This window comes from Amblyomma americanum, chromosome 4 (genome assembly GCF_052857255.1).
Source record: "Amblyomma americanum isolate KBUSLIRL-KWMA chromosome 4, ASM5285725v1, whole genome shotgun sequence".
Taxonomy (NCBI): domain Eukaryota; kingdom Metazoa; phylum Arthropoda; class Arachnida; order Ixodida; family Ixodidae; genus Amblyomma; species Amblyomma americanum.
The window spans coordinates 106,103,649-106,124,000 of record NC_135500.1 but is presented as its reverse complement, the minus strand read 5'-3'; the positions used below and the strand labels follow the sequence as shown (position 1 = coordinate 106,124,000).

General features: G+C 43.1%; 1 protein-coding gene across 1 annotated transcript in view; it reads left to right on the top strand.

Annotated features, from left to right (window-relative positions):
- Positions 1–20,352, top strand: part of LOC144128189 (MAM and LDL-receptor class A domain-containing protein 1-like) — a 197,039-nt gene that overhangs the window by 31,518 nt on the left and 145,169 nt on the right. The window contains exons 8-13 of the mRNA XM_077661338.1: positions 1,192–1,298; positions 3,019–3,115; positions 5,630–5,785; positions 11,678–11,823; positions 13,157–13,273; positions 18,765–18,888. Of these exons, the coding sequence (XP_077517464.1) occupies positions 1,192–1,298; positions 3,019–3,115; positions 5,630–5,785; positions 11,678–11,823; positions 13,157–13,273; positions 18,765–18,888 (747 nt within the window). The remainder of the gene's footprint in view (positions 1–1,191; positions 1,299–3,018; positions 3,116–5,629; positions 5,786–11,677; positions 11,824–13,156; positions 13,274–18,764; positions 18,889–20,352) is intronic.

The following is a 20,352-nucleotide window of genomic DNA, read 5'->3' as shown; positions in this document are numbered from 1 at the left end:
GAAGGGCCTCACAATAAATTGATATGGTATGGAATGCAATATTTGTAATAAATTAAAAAATAAAATCTTAATCGGTAGACTATCTTTTAGGAACCGGCGATTTTAATGCTTGTTTTGAAACAATGAGCGAAAAAAAACAGCATTTTCTGTTGAGGAAAAAAAAAGAGCTGTTCTAGTTAACTGTAATGTGCTTAAAAGATAACCGAAAAAACCCACTCTACATAAAAAATTTTCTGAATTGAGCTTAACCCGAATTTGAGCTCATAAAATATCCACTGAAAATACCTGCGGTGCAACGACGACAACAGAAGAAAGAAAAGGACAACGCATGCGCACACTAGCGCCTGCTCATTTGAAGAAAAGGTGCACATTTATAACCCTCACTCATGCATGTGACAGCGCTCTACTACTCTCAACCCAGCCAGTAACAAGTAATCTGTAAATGACAAGGCTACACACTAATCCAAGAACGCTCTACCCAGCATTTAGAGCACTAGCTTCTATCAAAGGTTATGAAAATAAACCAAACAAATCTTGGCAATAGCAGAGTCAGCCAACGTAGCAAAAGCAATATTGACTGCTATTGCTTCGAATGTATGACAGTTCTTTTGCTACGTTTGACTGACATTGCTATTGCCAAGATTTGTTTGGTTTATTTTCATAACGTTTGTTAAAAGCTTGTACTTTAAGTGCTGGGTAGACGCGCTCTGGGATGAGTGTGTGGTCTTGTCATTTGCAGATTACTTGTTACTGGCTGGGTTGAGAGTGATAGAGCACTGTCACATTCATGAGTGAGCGTTACAAATGTGCACCTTTTCTTCAAATGAACAGGCGCTATTGTGTGCCATCTGTTGTCCTTTTCTTTCTTATGGTGTCGTTGCGCCGGAGTATTTTCAGTCATGCACCAACTTGCCCCACAGGCTTTAATTCTAATAATGAAGGAATATCGCCCGATTTCACCTCTAAATTCCAGAAATAATCAAAACCGTAAATGAAGGGGCGTGTGGTTAATCAGCATAAGTTTATAAACGCCTTATTCCTAGAAACTACCACCATGGATTAATGATTCAAAAAGTTGTGATACGACTTTCTTGGCAACTGTTAAAACTCCGTGGACACCCAGCTGCTTAAAGTGTCTAGAAAACCCGGTTGTCAAATATAACTTTGTCCATTTTGTCGGCTGGCTTACAGCTGGCCCAAAATATTATCAGACGATTTGGAAGCGGCCCTCCAAAGAGTTGATCCGGGGCGCTTGGACTGCAGTGGACCTCACGTTCATGGAGGAAAGACGCTTTCACGTAAGTATCCGTCCAAGCCCAGCTTGATGAAGGCCTTTGTAACTCAGAAAACTCCATGATTTACGAGACCTCTCTCGCTCCCCAGGACGAATTTTAATAAAATTATTCATTTTTAAACGGTGGTGTCCGTCGGTTTACTACCCAGAAAACAAGTATTAGAGTAATATGTGAGGATGCTCGGCGTGATTTGGGGCCCAAGGCTGGTTGCCCGGGTGAGGCAAAAACACGTCACACGGATTTCTCCTAGTGACGTAAAAGTTAATGGCAAAAAAGTTGGCGAAACCAGTTAGTGCCTGCCGAGGTAGTACGCCGTAGATAATTTTATTGAAATACTTGAATCCATTAAGCATAAGGTGGCACCAAAGATCATCTGACAAAATATGGAATACTTGCGAACATAGAAAACAGAAGCAGTCTGAGGAAGAAACCGTTGTGCATGACGCTGGAAGTCTAGGATTTCTCGCTGCCTCCTCGTTGCCAGCTTGGGAGTACTGATGGTTGCTAAGACAGTACCTTGAGAATTTCTGCAACGTCGATGATTTTTGGGCCAAATTTCTCACATGCAGCAGACCTTACGAACTACCTCAAAGCATATGTATAACGGACGGTCAGTACGTGAAGTTTTCTTTTTCTACCTCTTTAAGTGTGCGGCTCATTAGACTGACATCTTTGTAAGCTGTACTGCCTTTCCCAAAGCTATGTTGGTCTGGTATGACAGGTAGACTATAACGTCAAGATGTTATGGCGTGAATCACCATCCGAAATGTTTTTGGAGAGCAAAGAAGACATGCAGGCCTCTAATTTTTGTCGTAGGGGCTCTGATCAGACTTGTCAACAGGAACGACAATAACAACGTTTTGCTTAGTATCATCTTGACGTGTTTACGCAAGAAGTATGTACTGAAACTGATATCGCTGCAAGGACCGAGTCGAAATGATTGACGATAGCCTTAGCAATTCATTTCGGGCTGCAAAGTATGACGTAACATGTTCATGAGTTCCGGTTCCTCTCCGCTAAACGAAAGCCTGCATATTGCTGGGTCCAATCAATGTCCAGGTCCTCCCGTCTGCGAAAAAAGAGTGAATTTGGATTTAACGCTCTTTTTCGACAACTTTCACTATGTTTCTGGTGTATAAAAAATATTTTCCTTTTCCGCTGCTTTTTTCTTAGTGTTACATATCTATATCAATTGTAATCTCCTCTAAAACAGTTGTGACAACCATGTAACAGAATTAGAATGCATTCTCTAGTGCCCAAGTCCGTACCTCCTTTCTGTTCAGTAACATCGCATCCTTTCAACATTCACGCACGTCAAAGAGTTCCGTGGGAAAAAAGTAAGTAGGAGGTCCTGATGATATTAATGGCCTAGTAGCTGTCTCACTCTCAACGGATGGTTCATCCTCGCAGCTAGATACGTAGTAAATAGGGATGAATAAAAGCAAGAAACAAAGTAAGTAGCAGGTCAGAAACCACGCATGACTGGGAGCATAAGTTATACCGCATGGGACGCCTGCACGCTCAGAAACCACGAGGAAGAAGAAAGCACCAAACACTTCAAAAACGGGGCCAGCGAGCGGCTGATGCCGCAGACAAGTTACTGTTCAACCACTTTTGGTCTTTTAGTTAAGATTGCTGCAAGTGAAGATACAAATGTAAAAAATAAAATATTGAGTACAGAATTAAGGTTTCCTGCCAACCTTGGGTGAAATCGTTTGCGCAGTTGCTCTTCACATGCTACATGAGAGGAAACAACATCCCAACAAAATCCTTCTGTGCCATAGATGATATCAGGCTGGACGACTGCAATGGCAAAAGAGGTAAGTCCTCATCAACACTCTCCTTCTGATAAATTCTTCAAGAAGTCGAATGCAGGAGTCTGACATATTTACTATAGAGCTGGAAAATAACGTTACTGACCGATCCACAGACGCACCAGAGGGATTTTGTCATAAGGGGCTCTCATCTAAAAGCCTACCTTGTGCTAATAAATAGCACTGACAACTCCGCTCAGGGCTGTCAAAAACCTCCTGTGTATGTATCACAGACAGTTCACATGAATATTTTGTACAGATGGCTATAGCGTCCGTTGACCAGGAAAGTTTCCCTACTTTTCTTCAACCTATGTTTTCTGGCACTGGAAATGTTTATTATCCCTTTGGTTCTACTGAGGCGTCCTCCCAAACTATGCAATATTTATTCTGCACTGAGGTAAATTTCCTCGTGCTCATTTTTAGTGATTTTGCATTCGGGGTACAGCATACCCAGGGATTCTTGAAAAAAAAAAGCTTTTTTGAGCGGGAAACAGTTTATGAACGCATTTTTGTCATATAATTTAATATTTCACTAAAAAAATCAACAGGTCTGTTCATAACCCGACTGAAGTTTTGAATTTTTTTCTGTTAACGTTCTTGCTATCGTCAAAAGCTTTCTCAGTCGGTTTCTATTGGAGTCTTAAATGTTCGATGCGATCGATGGATACATTTTAAAAGGAAGATTTTGTTACATATCAGAAGAGTGGACCATTATCTTCAATATTAGTGTAAAATGATCCTACAATTTATCAATTTTCAAAAGTTTTCTACAAAATTGCTGGACATGGTTCGTTTTGCAGCCAATTTCAGGTGTAGAACTTGGGGAAAAGAATTTCTATACCGTTCCAGAGTGTTTTGAGAACCAAAATGGTTTGACGTTCTTGGCGATGTTTCAGGCTGCTTCTCGAAAAAAAGGCTTCAAATAAAAATTTTACGCTTACTTTAGGAATTTTGTCGCGGCATGAAAAATCACTGGCTTACTTCCTCTAAATCCCTATTAACTTCAATTTATTGTTTAGCCTACGATGTCCGTTTTTTTTTTGCCTTCTCTAAAGTTTGGTTAATTTTCTCTCCTTTCGTTTCTTCGATGATCTCATATCCTATGATTAAGCAAGAGCGGCTTTTAGCTCCAATTAGCGGAAAATTTTGGTGAACATCGGGTGGAAACCACAACAAACATGAAACTAAACATGAAGTTGAACGTTCTTGCGGGCTAGCTTGTTCATTGCGGATATAAAGTTGGACTGCGCGAATGGGCCAGGATAGCTGATGAGGAACGAAAAAGACAACACAGGTGCAGACTCGTACTTGTGGCGGCACTAACTTGCGTTTTAAGCAGGACACAGGACTGACATGTGATCAGAGCGATGAGGTTTATACACATAAATGCAACGTCATGTTTCGTTTCCACACAGAGAGTAGAGCCCACGGTGGAAGCAATGTGATGTAATGGAACGTTATTGCGGGCTAGCTGGTTCAACCAACACGCACATATAACATCTTAAAATCCCCAACGTCTAGGTTTGATGTCGATACATAAACTTTCACTTGTATCATTCCGTGCCTTTTATTTGCCTACAACGGCCCTCACTTTCCTGCAAATGCTTAGGGTTTCTTCAGTGCTGCTAGCTATATCTCGGCCAGTAATGAACCCTACATGTCCTGCTTCGTGTCCTGCATGGCACCAGACCAGCAAGTAAACCAGGTGTATTGATCTCAAGCCTTATAAATTACTTACCCTTCCAAATTCGTTCAACCTTAAGTCACTCAATTTTATTAACGGCTGATAGCATAGAAAACGACATGCTCAGACTAGCTTTCCTGGAAAAGGCACTTGCATTATTGGCTACCAGGTTCCTTTTAGACTCTATTTCACTACCATTCACCGAGCCTATTTTCTACGGTGTTTTCATTTATGCACGAAAACAGAAACATGGAAAGATTGAGAATGCCCAAAATGAAACAGAGACGCGATTTGGAGGTCCCTCCTTTTGATTTATTTCGCTTATTCAAGGAATAAGCAAAATATTAAAGCATCCAGCCAAATATGGGTGCAGGCTACAATGTCAGTGCATCGTTAGTTTTGTTTGGTGCGCATCTGCCGCACTATTCGAGCTATGCAGCATTCGCCTGCATCTTTGAGTCCGCTGCATTAACTCGATAAAAACAAAAAATCCATTTCTAAGTTCCTTAAAACATAACGAATTTGCTTTGGTTCTTGGTGAGCATTTCAAATGTGTTGTTATATTTTAGGTCTCAGCTCAGTGCAGTTTGGCTAACTTTAAAGAACCGGTGCAGTATTACACCTGCATCAGCTTGGGCACATCATTTGAAGATCCTCTCAAAACAATCTTACAGTTCCAGCCTATGTGGGCCTAATTCCTAACGGGATAATTTTTTTATGCAGAATGATTGAAAATCTTCTTTTCACGATGAGTAATTTAGTGAAACGTACATCCGTGTTGTGGATAAGTTGTCTTTTTGCCAGCTTTGAAGTGGTATTCTACTCTTTTCTTGCAGTGCCAGGTGACCGACGCTGCGACTTCGAAGACGGCTGGTGCACCTGGAAGAATGTGCAGAACTCGAGAAACCAATTCGTCTGGCAGCTCTTTGGGGGAGATTCGAAGACAACGCTGCAAAGCCCAAGCCGAGACAACACGTACGGAAACGCCACTGGTGAGAAATTGCTGTTTTTAGATGACCAGCTTGCATTAAACATGTACAAAGCATCGTATTCGTCGCTTTCTGTAAAATGTTAATTTAGAGAAGCATATATTGCTTTCAATATTACTTGAAGTGACACTAATGTCAATAGCAAACTACACTTCAACTTCAAATGTAAAACTTCCTGACGAGCCAATCAGAGTGCAGAAAAAAGGTTTGTTATCGCTTCCGAAAAATAATGAGAAAAAAACCCCACAAAAATATCTTTATCCAAAAACCAAGTTTATGTGGGTGAGCTGTGGTCTATACATAGGTTTTGACTTAGGAATTATAAGGAATTTGGCGCTTTTATTCGAGCGTTACAGCCTGGTTGTAAAATGAATACCTTAGCTTCTGAAGCAATGCTTGGAAACCATACTTAAAGGATATGATTTCCAGCTGCATCGAAAGTGCATAAAGCCTCAGTATATTGCTCTAGGGTTGCAAAGAATGTACAGTTAAAAAAAATTAACACAACCGTTTGAAAGAACAAAGCACACAGTGATAAATAGTATGGATCAGAATTCAATCCATAGGATGAAGAAACATCAGAAACTGTTCAACAATCCAAAAACAATCCAAAAAAATTTTGGAAAACATTATCACCTTCCGAAACTTCTTCAGATTTTACGTTGATTGATGAGGCTGGAGACCCCATTGCTCAAGACGAACGCCCTCAGACTTTCAATAACTTTTTCGCCAATATGTTCACGAAGGAAGACTATTCCAATATTCCATCGCCATCAGAATATGACTATGACTACATGAGCCCAATAGACGTTACTGTTGATGGCGTTGCGACATTGATTAACAATCTGAAATTAAGTACTTCATGTGGTATTAACGGGATTAATTCGAAAATTTTGAAACATACCGTGGCTCATTCCAGCGTCATACTCACTTATATATTTCGGCAATCACTTTCAACAGGCGAGATACCATACGAGTGGAAAATTGGAAAAGTTATTCCAATTTTCAAATCCGGTGACCGAACTGACGTTGCTAACTATCGCCCAATATCTCTGACATGTATATCTTGCAAACTTCTCGAACACATCATTGCATCTAACACGGCATTACATTTAGAAGGCAACGGTTTCTTCTTTTCAAAACAACATGGGTTCAGAAAAGGGTTATCATGTGAAACACAACTACTCGAATTTACTAATGAGCTTTTTCACGGTATGGACGAAAATCTTCAAATCGACTGTATATTCCTATACTATGCTAAAGCCTTTGACCGCGTTCCACACTGTCGTTTAATAGCGAAACTCTCATCATTGCGCCTCGATTCATTAACAATTTCTTGGATAAGAAACTTTTTATCATTTCGAAAACAATTCACTTCTATTGATAACCATTCATCCCATTTAATTGATGTAACATCAGGCGTACCGCAAGGTAGTGTAATAGGCCCGTTACTTTTTCTGATTTACATCAATGACCTCCCATTAGGCATTACCTCAACACTCAGAATGTTTGCAGATGATTGCGTTATTTATCGCAAAATCCGCTCCTTTAATGACCACATCGCCCTTCAAGAAGATCTACATCGCATTAATAACTGGTGCTCATCGTGGCTAATGTCCCTTAACACTGATAAATGCCAGTTAATGACATTTAGCCGTAAACGGTCTAATTACCTTTTCACTTACTCGCTTAACAACAGTCCAGTCACTCTTGCGTCATCGTACAAGTACCTTGGCGTTCACTTTTTATCTAATCTCTCATGGAAAACCCACATAGAAAAAATTGCTGCCAAAGCTAGCCGTACATTAGGTTATTTAAAGCGTAACCTCAGAGGTGCGCCTTCTTCCACACGCCAGCTCGCATATCAGACATTCGTCCGCCCTCAAATTGAATACGCATCTTCCATTTGGTCACCTCACCAACAGTACCTAATTAATTCCCTAGAGCGCGTACAAAATCGTGCCGCTCGCTTCATTTCTCGCAACTATTGCCGATATTCCAGTATAACTAACATTAAGGCTTCGTTATCCCTTCCATCTTTAGAATCTCGCAGAACAATAGCACTTATCTGCCTCTTCCATAAAATTGTTTACAGCCATCATTCCTTCACACTACCCCTTACAAAACCGGCCCGCACATCTCACCGATTGCATAATCACCTCAGTTTTAAGCGCCTTTCGGGAAGGACCACTGCATTCAACTCATCAGCCCTGCCCCGTGCAATCATTTATTGGAATAGTCTTCCTGATAACATTGTTCACATCTCAGATCATGTTATTTTCAAAGAAAAATAAGTAGCATTTTCTTCTGAAGTGTGTTCTGTAGGGCGTTTTTCAATTTAGTTTTTCAATTTAGTTCTATTTTCTGGTTGGTTGTTTGTTCTTTGTATAACGATGTTAAAAAAACCATGTTCTACTTGCTTCTTTTTCCCACCCCAGTTATGTAACCCCCCTCACATAATACTCCAGTCGCAGCCCGTGAGGTATTTGAATAAATAAATAAATAAATAAATAAATAAATAAATAAATAAATAAATAAATAAATAAATAAATAAATAAATAAATAAATAAATAAATAAACATATGGCCGAGTAAGAAAAATCATGTTGTAAAAGCAGACAAATGAACTCATCAAATACCCAATACTGTTGTTGGCATGAAGAGGTCAGATTATTTAGTGCATGACGCATGGGTTAAGGAAAGTAATGAACGCAGCATACTATGCTGCAAATTTTAAAACGCTCCGTAACTCACAGGTTCTCTCTACCTCAAGGGAGGATTCCTACATGCTTCCTTAACTGAATGAAGCATTTAAGGGAGCCATGTGAGGTAAGAAGGTGCCCAGAGCGACGAGGAGCCGCTTGTACGCGTCTGCTGACGAGAAAATATACCATATACCAGATATATATACTTGCTTAAACAAAAAAGAAAACAGGCACAGAACTATCCCAATTTGGTTACAGCTACGTGCGCCTATGTGTACACGTTTTGCATTTTTTGCGGGTTATTTCAATGAGCTATATGACTTGGCAGGAAAGCATAGGTTATTTGGCAACAAAAAATTGTTAACAGAGAAGCGGCAGGATTTACTGCTCGCACGTGATGGTCGGAGGCGGATACGCACGCACATCGCCATTTGGAAACTCAGCCCCACGGAAAACAAATCTAACGAAGTCATCGAAACTGCACGCTGTGCATACGAAGAGCAGCATGGCGGAGGCCGGCGTTTAGATCTCAGCGGCTGGAATAGCTCTACCGCGAAAACGCAGAGCGTCTGGTTGTGCAGTAATGCATGAGTTCAGATCAGGCAGCGCGATAAGGAAATGTGAAGGTAGCTTGGGGCCTACCCCTACAACAACGACAACAAAAATGATCTATGGGAGGCCTCACTAATAGGTGCTTTGTACGGCGTGTTCAAAATTTACCTATGATAGTCGAACCGATTTTAAGGCATCCTCAGTGAGGGAAGAGGCGCACTAAGCTTTCGCCTCGCATATTTAGATGTATTACTTGTTCCTTGACAGTGCCATCTTACTGGTTAGCGTAGTATATGTAACGCAATGAGGTGCACGCGACAAATTGAATCCCAGACTAAAAGTACAACTGCTTGCATTTCCGCGGAGACTCCGCAATAAATTAACGTTTCTTGGATAAATGCAAGTTTAATTCAAAAACATCTGCGTTGTCTTTGGGATGTACCCGAAATCCACAGAGCCTAGTTACACCACGTGTACGGAAAGAAAAGCAACATAATCGTCAAATAACCGAAGTAAATGGCTTACGCGCTCCTTACTACAAGTTCACCAGAAAAATTGGTATCCCATTTTTTAGATTATTTCCTGAATTATTCCAATAAATTCGTGCAATGAACGCTGAATATACCATTTATTACAAACCTCAATAACGTAAACTTGCGAACAAATGCTTTATACTGCAGCATCAAAGTTAAAAAAAAAACCTTGTGCTACTCAGTTACCAACAAACTACATTCAGTTGCGACATTTCGTCGAAGACAACTACCGAAGTTCATCACATGTTACTTTGATCAGAAAAACCGAACCAACATTACTTCTAAGCAGATGACCTGGAAGAGTTCATTGTTTACAGATATAATTCAAAAAATGGCCTGCATGCAGGCATGCCTGGTATGTAGTCTGCAAGACCTGCGTGCGCTCAAATTGGAATATCTAGGAATTTAAGCCATATAAAATAAATTCAGTGCTTAAATGAATCGACAAATACTAGCTCATTTACAGCGCAGAAGCCCGAATTTGATACCAGCGTAAAAGGCGTTTACTTTGATGCCAAAGCTGTTTTTTTTTACGATGCTTCTTGTCTTCTGCTGAAATCTGCAGTACAGATACAAGCAAGATGCACTAAGGTATGAAAGAAAAACATACATTCATGCGCTTTCTTGCAAAATGATAAGTTGTGTTTGCACTGCGGTCGTTTCTGGCACTGCACTTGAAGAGTTAGGCTACTGTTAACGGAGCACAAATACCTTGAAATATGCAAGCAAGGACGGTCGCCACCGTAACTTGGTTGGCACGGGACAACATGCTGCAAGGGGAAAACATCAGGTCCTCTTCGGACAGCACATTGTTGCCTTTCCTGCTTCTTTGTTAAATAACTGACCGCCTGAAAAGATCACCCGGCAACTTTCCGTCCCTGAAAGAGAAAGAACAAACGGCATAAAAATAGTGGTTTTTGAGGGTAGGAAATTGCGCAACTGTCTCACTATTCGGTAGAGACCTCAACCGCGCCGTGAGGGAAGGGAAGAAGGTGGGAGTGAAAGAGGAGAGGGAAAACGGTCCCGTAGTGGAGGGCTTCGAAATAATTTCGACCACCTGGGTACCTTTAACGTGCACTGACGTCGCATAGCCCATGGACAACTTTAACGTTTCGCTTCCACCGAAACGCGGCCGCGTTTCACTCCCACCTTCCTCCCTTCCCTTACGACGCGCGTCTCACTACAGCGTTGTAACGGTTTCCGATAGGATTTATTTTCTGCAACACCAGTTGTGATTTCTCGCAGGTAATACTTTATTCGCCCCTCCATAACATACAGTCGGAAGTTGGGGGTAAAACTACAGAAGCATTATATTGCCTACTTATCATCTCGAAACATGAACAAAAGAGATTGCAGCCAGGGCGGTACAGTGAAAACGCTTGAACAATTCCGCCTAATGCTCTGTGCGGTTATTGGATAAAGTGTGGTCAACGTTGTACTCGCAGCCTTCGAGGTTTTTTCGATACGAGGACAGCCCACATAGTAAAAATTTTGCCCCACATATTCTCCTTCGGGTATTTGTCTTAATACAGGGAATCAATAATCGTAATCACCTTTTTTTTGTAATAAACCAGGCACCCCGAGTGTCACGTTCCTTTTGAAATTCTGTTGCGTTCTCAATGCCGCATGTATTCAGTGAATTCATTAGACACAATGCATAGTTAAGAGTAATGAATAGCGCAAGTGCTGTGTATACTAGAGGCGTTCAGAAATAGGATCTACGCAAGTGCGAGAATGAGTGCGACGAGAAAGTGTCGCAGAGATCCTGGCGAGCGGAACTTTTATATTTGTCGGTCCGTATCAGAATGAACACTGGTGCTGGGACAAAAGCCTCTGCACTGCTTATACTATGTGCAAAATGATAGGTGCAAATAAAGCGTACGCAGAACACAGAATAGTTAAAACGGATAAAAAAAACTTCAGTTGCCACCTGAACGCTGAAGATGTTTTGGGCAGACGTGTGTACTTGTTTCCGAAGGTAATGCTTCCTGATTAGTCACGTCCGCACCATGCAGCGGGTGTCGCTGCGCAACAGGTGAATTCTTTCATGCACGCCGTAATAACGCCAACAGAATAAGATGACTTCGGTCGACTGTTTACTTCCAGGCTCGTACCTTTTCTTGAGCAACCACGAGCGGAACGACGGAGACTCAGCCGAAATTATTGGCGACATTCTACCCAGAGCCAGCTGGAAAACGCAGTGCCTTACGTTCTGGAGCATCATCTCCAGTGATAGCGACACGAACCTCCAGGTATGGGTTGGCGGTAACCGTCATTATTTGTTTGCCTGGTTGACAAAAAGTATAGCATTGCCCGCGCAGATATCTGTAAGGGCGCACCTATTTGAAATCCTCGCTCGTCGACTTTGAGTACTCAATGAAATGTCATCAGTAGGACGCCTTATATGCATTTGGTAAGAGTTACCTGGGTTAAGGTCATCCGGCGCTAAGAACAAGCGTTAAGACGAACTCGACCCAGTAAAGCCAACCTATTTGAGATCCCAGGCAGCACGTGGCATATAAGGAGGCAACACGAGCGGCCTGACAGGGCCTTCAAGATAGCGCCGCAGTAGGGATCTTCAGAAATGCAGTCGTTCGAGTAGCGCAGAGGTCCGAGCTCCTTTGTCCACTCGTTTTAATCTTCCTGGAACTAAAGTGCGCGGAACCTGTCAAGTGTTTGAACGTATAGGCACCGCTGGCTGTTTAACAAATTCGGCCCCTCGAATTGTGCCCTGCTTTAGCCGCGAGCATTTATTTACGTGATACTGAAAACTGGTTGTTCAGTGAACACAAGCGCAAAAGAGCCGCCGCGGTGGCAGAGTGGTTACGGCGCTCGGCTCTTGGCCCAAAAGGCGCGGGTTCGACCCCGGCCGCGGCGGTCGAATTTCGATGGAGGCGAAATTCTAGAGGCCCGTGTGCTGTGCAATGTCAGTGCACGTTAAAGAACCCCAGTTGGTCGAAATTTCCGGAGCTCTTCTTTACGGCGTCTCCCATAGCCTGAGTCGCTTTGGGACGTTAAAACCCCCATAAACCAAACAAGCGCTAAAGTGAGCTCGTTCTTATCGGTGTAAAAAGAACTTGGTCATGTTTTGTTTGAGCGAGGCCGTGCAAAACTGAAAGCTAAGCTCTACCTTAGGTTGTAAGGGACCGGTTTCAGAAAGCTAATATCACGAGATAAAATATTCTCCGTTGTGCGGAGTCGATGCGTTTTCTGAACCAGTATATAATCAATAGATACCAAAGTGCCAAGACAGCGAACATTGGCAAAATATTGGTGGACTTGTATATACGGGTCCTGCTTAGCTGTAGCCACGAAGGCGACAACTGCTTATTGTTCCTTTCGTTGCCTGCCAAGACTAAATTATCATGACTGCTTATGCAAGGGTACTTCATGACGGGACTTATATACATCAGCTGAACCGGCGGCAATCATTAGCTTCGAACAGGTCATTGAACTTAACGTCTCCGGTTTCACAGAAAGAAAAAGGAGAACAAAGGACTGCTGACAGTCGTTAATTTGAATGACTGAATTCATTTAGGCTCTGGTGGACGATGGGAGTGATTAACAGTTCGTTTTTACACCCAGGTGCTGAGCCTAGATCCACAGCGGGAGAACCACAGGAGTATGCCCCTCTGGGTGGAGCGCGGTGGTGGCCGAGTCGCTTGGAAAATGGGTCGCGTCGCAGTACCTCCCGGTAACAGGGTGAGTCATCGTGCAGTGAGTACTGGAAGCCCCAACTGCTTTGATATGAACACCGTTTATCAGGTAGTCAGTTTTCGTTACGGCTGCAAGGGTAAAGAAATTAGTTAACAGCTAACTTTTCGATAGGAACGCCCGCAATAATTCAGTATCTGCTAGGGCATAATAGAGATTATTGGAAAAGATTTTTAACCATATATTCGTGCCTCAGCTTTGACTCTTATCTGCAATGATAACTATAACAACAAAGGTTTCAGAAAAGTAGGTTTTAAAAACAATTTAAACAGACAGTGTCCTGTCTACTTCGAAAAATTCGACGGAAGGTCGAATAATTACATTGTGGACTTGGCTGTGATCCTGACTTTATTATTAAATGAGCTTCGCGGTCTTACGTAAAATTATTATCCCGACAGCGCGAGTAATTCTGAATCATTTTTATCTTGACAGCCCGCCGGCAGGCCCAAGGATTCAAAATGGCATGCACATTCAACGTAGATTTTGAGCTAGATATATTTTGCAGATACCCCAGGACAATGGTTCACCCAAGATCACGCCAATATAAGGCGTTCTTGGAGAGTATTATTGTTGGAGGAAAACTTCTGCTTTACGGAAAGGTTTTGCAGGAGGAAATGTTACCCGCCGCGGTAGCTCAGTGGTTAGGGCGCTCGACTACTGATCTCGAGTTCCCGGGTTCGAACCCGACCGCGGCGGCTGCGTTTTTATGGAGGAAAAAACGCTAAGGCGCCCGTGTGCTGTGCGATGTCAGTGCACGTTAAAGATCCCCAGGTGGTCGAAATTATTCCGGAGCCCTCCACTACGGCACTTTCTTCCTTTCCTCTTTCACTCCCTCCCTTATCCCTTCCTTTACGGCGCGGTTCAGGTGTCCAACGATATATGAGACAGATACTGCGCCATTTCCTTCCCCAAAAAAAAACAAGTATTATTAGGAGGAAATGTCTTTCCCCCTGGAGCTGGAAAGGTGGAAAAAATAAACATTTCCGCGTTTCCTCTTGTATCAATCTTGTTTTAGACGCCCCTCTTGAACACAGCGTAAAACACCTCTTAAACGTGGACCATACGATAGCAGTAATTCATAAAAAAGGAGACGTCAAAAACTTGAAAATTACAACCCGATCAACTTACAGTACGTTGCCTACAAGGTATTTACTAAGGTAATCACTAATAGAGTCAGGACAACCTTACAGTTCAATTGACCAAATGATAAGGTTTCAAGGGTGCCCAACATTATACCATATTCACACTATCAATCAGGTGTAAGAGAAATGCGCAGAAAATAACCCACCCCTATATATAGCCTTCCTTGATTACGAGAAAGCGTTTGAGTCAGTGGGAACCTCAGCAGAAGCATTGCGGAATCAGGGTGCATAAGATTCTTATGTGAAAATACTAGATGTCTATAACGACTGCCCAGCTAGAATAGTCCTCCATAAAGTCAGAAATAAAATTCCAATAAGGAAGAGCGTCAGGCAGGGAGACACGATCTAGCCAATGCTATTCATAGCCTGTTTACGGGAGGTCTTTCGAGGCTTGAACTTGGAACAGTTGGGGATGAGAGTTAATAGAGAATACCTAAATAATCTACGATTCACTGACGACATTGCTTTGATGAGGCACACAGGAGATTAACTGCAAAGCATGACCAATGATTTAGACAGGCAGAGCAGAATGGTGGGTCTAGAATTTAACATGTAGAAAACTGAAGTAATATTCAACAGTCTAGCAAGGGCATAGCAGTTCACAATTGGTAGCCAGGTGCTGGAAGTAATAAGTGAATACGTCTACTTAGGGCAGGTATTGACCGCTGATCTGGATCATGAGAGGGAAGTAACTTGAAGAATTAGAATGGGGTGGTGCGCATATAGCAGGTTCTCTCATATAATGAATGGCAGTTTAGCAGCGGTGGCTCAGTGGTTAGGGTGGTCGGCTACTGATCCGGAGTTCCCGGGCTCGAACCCGACCACGGCGGCTGCATTTTTATGCAGGCAAAACTCTAAGGCGCCCGTGTGCTGTGCGATGTCACTGCACGTTAAAGATCCCCAGGTGGTCGAAACTATTCCGGAGCCCTCCACTACGCCACCTCTTTCTTCCTTTCTTCTTTCACTCCCTCCTTTATGCCTTCCTTTACGGCGTGGTTCAGGAGTCCAACGATATATGAAATAGATACTGCGCCATTTCCTTTCCTGAAAAAAAGAAAACAATTATTTTTATTATTATCCCTCCAGAGAAAAGTATACAACAGCTGTACCTTAGTGGTACTTATTTATGGGGCAGAAACGTGGAGGCTAACGAAAAGGTTTCAGCTTAAGGACAACGCAGCGAGCTACGGAAATAAAAATGATGGGTGTAATGTTAAGAGACCGGAAGCGGGCAGAGTGGGTGAGGAAACCAAAGCGGGTTAATGACATCTTTGTCGAAATCAGGAGGATTATATGGGCTTGGGCAGGGCATGTGATGAGAAGGAAATATGAGTGCTGGTCCTTAAGGGTAACCGAGTGGATCCGAAAAGAAGGCAAGCGTATACGAGGGGGTGGCAGAAAGTTAGGTGGGCAGATGAGACTAAGAAGTTGGCGGGAATAGAGTGGGACCAGCTGGCAAAGGACAGGGTTAATTGGAGAGACATGGGAGAGGTCTTTGCCCTGCAGTGGATGTAGTCAGGCTGATGATGATGATGATAATCGAAAAGGAGGCTCACAGAGAATCGTTTCGCGCGTAATTAGGCTTCGGTTGTGCTCGTTTATTACACGACCTTCTTTTAGCACCATTTTGATCCTGTTTACGTCCACTGGAGGACAAAGCCTTTTCCCATACCTTTCCTTATTAACCCACCCCTGCGGCATCCATGGCCCCAATATGTCAATGCTCTTCTATTCGCCAAGAGAGGGCAGAGTGTGACGCTGCTGCCTTCTACTGCGCTTATCTGCACTTAAAATTCACTCCTTTACCGAAAAGCACTGTCGAATTGCTTACCTCGTTTTCGATTTCGGGCTCATGACCATTTCCTCTACTTAATGTCAGCAATTTCAGCAACTCACATTCCTTCTTAATCGAATCTGCTCTGTTGCTCCTTAACGTTTCATGCATCATTTTCATCATCATAGCCCGAAGCGTTATCTAGAAATGCATTTCATGCCTTTTCGTTATCCTCAAAGCTGCATCGACTAACAGTCTGCATCAAAGCGTGCTTAAATTGGCTTACGAAATTGTGCATTTGTGAGCCACAAGGTCGCCGAGTTTCGAAATTTAGCTACATGTGCGCATAAAGCTGGCTGTCTGCCGTCTCTGGTGTTCTTGCTTCACATATAGCAATGATGAGACAGGCAATGTCAGGTCGCCTGTAATTTTTAAGGACATTGCCCTTTCACTCGTACTCAAGCGCCTTGTGTAGAACATTCTTCAAGTGCTTAGTGGCGAAACGATACCATCTTTATTCGTTTTTCACTTCGCCTTTCACCTGTACGTTTGATTGAGCTTGCGCATATTATGATAGGTATTTGTTCAAACTTACGAAGAGAACAAAGTGTGTCCGCGCAAGGGTGCAATGAAAGGAGGCGAAGAATCCTTATTGTCAAGCATTTTCTGAACGTTGGGCAGTGGAGGCACTGAACTGGAAGGAAAATAAACAGCGCGGCAGAAGAGGAAAACAAAACACGCTAAAAATTGTGAACGGCGTTCATAGTGGATAGGCTAAGCAAGAAAACGATTAGTTGTAAGGAATAAAAAGCAGAACCGCATTGTATATATTCCGTGGTCGTAAAGAATGCGCTTTATGAAATGAAACGCTCTGATACTCTATAGCAGAAAGCGAAATTTTGCCCTAACCTGGACAACAACGAGACGCCTAGACGTGCCCATACGTATAATTCGCGTGGCTGGCCGGAATGTACCAGGGCGGGATGTGGCAGAGTAGCCTTGTTTTTCATTAGGTATCTGGTTTGCAATATGTGGTAATATTCTGTTTTATGTGTTTATTTCTTCTATAGACTCAATCACGGCCATGAATTCATAAACTACTATGCGGCCACAATCTTTAGTTCTGCAAATATGTATATTGCAATCCTTGCTCTATTTGCAGTAATTTAGTCCTGGGTGCATGGCGGCTTCACCTGCTCATGGGGCGTAAAACGAGACACAACATGAAATGTTATTTTATTGAAACAGAACTTTTGGTAATGAAATGGAAATTATTTAGCATGTGTCGGCCACACGAATTGTTTGCTTCTGCTCTTTCTGAAGGGTGCACGGACTTCAACGCTCAGCACAGACACACACGTACTGCTCACCATCTGCCTATATACGCTGTGCAGAAAGCGTCAGGTTAACGCAAACGAGTTTTCACATCACCCGACCAGCCCAGTTTTAGTGCCGAAATTCTACTCACTGCGTCAAGTTGCTGGAGAAATCCAGTTGGCTGTTGCATGGATTATTAGCAAGGAGTACTCGCGGGATAACCACAGCGACGTTTCCAAATGAGTGAAAGCGTTGGTATCACAGATAAATTTAAAACGGCCACAAGAATGACACAAGGCGTTGTGCTGACAGCCTGTGCCTGCAGATCAGAATCACATGGGCATGCAGTTCGCCCAGTGTGCCGTCAATGGGCTGCACAAGCGCAGATATCTATCCCACTATCGCGGCCGGCTTTACTGAACCTCGACAGCAAACGCTGCATGCGTGGTGCCGAGTGTAAGAATTTCTCGCTCGCTCCTTAGTGTAAACATTTCTGTCAGCACGTTAGAGAAATGCTATAATTTGTTTAATACACATTAGAGAAGTTGTCAACTAAAAGCCGTGTGTTCAAGATAGGTTGCAATTTTTTAGGCATAGTGTTGCTGAATGTAGTTGTTTACCGCATGGCATTCACTTCATTCACAGAGAGAGGACGCCAGAATAAGCGGTCTAAAAGTTCATCTGCAGATCCCGACGCCCCTTCCGGAAACTAGTAGGATATTTTTAAGACGTAGGCTTGCGGAAAGTGGCGAGCGTGCGAAGCTAACCACCTTTCCAAACTCTCTGGCCGTAAAATTTTCGGTGTTGGGCTTTCGACTCAAGATGTGCTGCTGTATTAACGCTATAAATATATTGAGTTAGGCTATGTTCATTGGAATATACGTTTAATACCTCGTTACTATAGTTTATAGCTGCGTTCCACCACATGGACATGCTTACCTATTCCATTTTTGGAAAATTACATCTGTACGAGCAAAATAAACTCCCGACGGCACAACGCGGGTAGAGCTGGGTTGGCAATTATGGGACATTTATTTTATCAAAAGCACAATTGTGAGTTCATTTAAGCTTCGCGCTGATTTTCAAGATCACGTTCTATGACAGAGCATTACTGATAAGAAATCGCGGATAACAAATCGGTTCAGATGATTTTTTACTTTTATATACTCTGAACTCCGGTCAATGCAAAATTCGTCTGACGCCAAGCGAAAGCGCTCACCTCTATTTTTTTTGTTCTTTTTTGAAGATCATATTTCGAGGCACAGTCGGACCGGCGTCAAAACCAGCCTACATAGCACTTGACGATATCGCCATCGAAGAGAACGACCAGTGCCGGATCGTTCCGCATGGAGCCGATGAATTACCTGCTGGTGAGTTCACCTTGCTTGCGTTGCCTTATCATCGCTTTGAACTGGCTTTCTTTCGTGCCTTAACGTGGTGGTTGGTGTAGGCAACCTGCAGAGCCCAGGCGGAGCTGCAATTGTTTTAATCAACGCCAAAAAACTGCTGCCGTCAACGGCTGGTGGCCGCTAAAGACGTGACAGCACATTTTTAACGATTAGAGGGGCGCGTTTGGCTGACAACACTCCTTGCTTTGTCTTGACGTGGCGTATAGCGGAAGCACGCCACACGTGGCTTTGACAGAGCCCGGAAGCCCAAGCTTATAAGCGCAGGCAAGGGGGTGGAAAAGCACTACGGGAGAGCCTAAAAAATGCTTGCTCCTCTCGCTAGCCTGTGTGTTGCGGCGCTACTACGATCGGCTCGGTAACCTTCATTGCAGGTTGCCGATATCTCTGAAGGCTTTCAGTACTCGGCTCCTGCAGAAAGTACTGTAAGCCTGACATCCACCTGGTGTACGCAGCGTGCAATACGGACATTGCGGTCGCTGCGAGGCTACCTATACTTTGGCGTGACGACTTGTGTCCAACTCGGTTTGCCTTGTCGTCCAGCAGCTGCTAGGCGCAATGGTCGCACACAGTCGCTTGGAAAATTGCCAGCGTTCTCTTCACTATCAAAGCAACGAAAGATAAAGCAGATAAACGGCTTGAATGAAAGCGGCGTGTGAAGGGACTGAAAGACGAAGCAGCCGAATGGAAGCAGCCAGCACATGCTTGCACGCACCTCGCGTTAAAAGCGAGGCGTCGCAAGCCCTCTCATCTTCTCGAAGCCTTCCTGTCTCGAAGCCTTCTGCACGTGACCGCAACCGAGGCCTGTCGCTCTGAGCCACTACTGGTTACTTATGTAAAATTACAGCAGTATAGCGAGCTCTCTAACAATTATTAATGGTCCTCTCAGAGGGCAAACACTTTGGTGTTGAGTCACTAAAGAAAGTATGCTCTTATTACATTCATAAAAGACGCGAAATCGTCGATTGATTGGTAGTTTTTAGGCCGGATTTACTGATCTTTCATAGCCTTAACGTGGTTAACAACTTCTCATTTTTCACAAGCATAAGTACTTACCAGACAGGTGGGCCTGTTTTGTGGAGCAGTGAGTTGTAGAGTTACTTCTGCCGAAAGTTTTGTTGAAGATCCTTTTCAAATATTTAGACACTTTACGAGCTTTGCTTTTTGTGAATGATGCACTGTCAGCTTGAAATGAAACGCCAACAAATATAGAATACTCTTCGACATCTAATGCTTTGTAAACTCATGACGCGTGTACGTTTACCAAACATAAGACTGCTGGACAAATGCAAGTGCGACTATACGGATCTCATTATGTGTGCCTACGGTAGAACTAAAGTCCCCTGCATTAAGAAACTGAAGAAAGCTTGCATATCCTTGATCATCCACTGTTTCAAGAGAAAGTTCATCATGCAATTATCATTACAA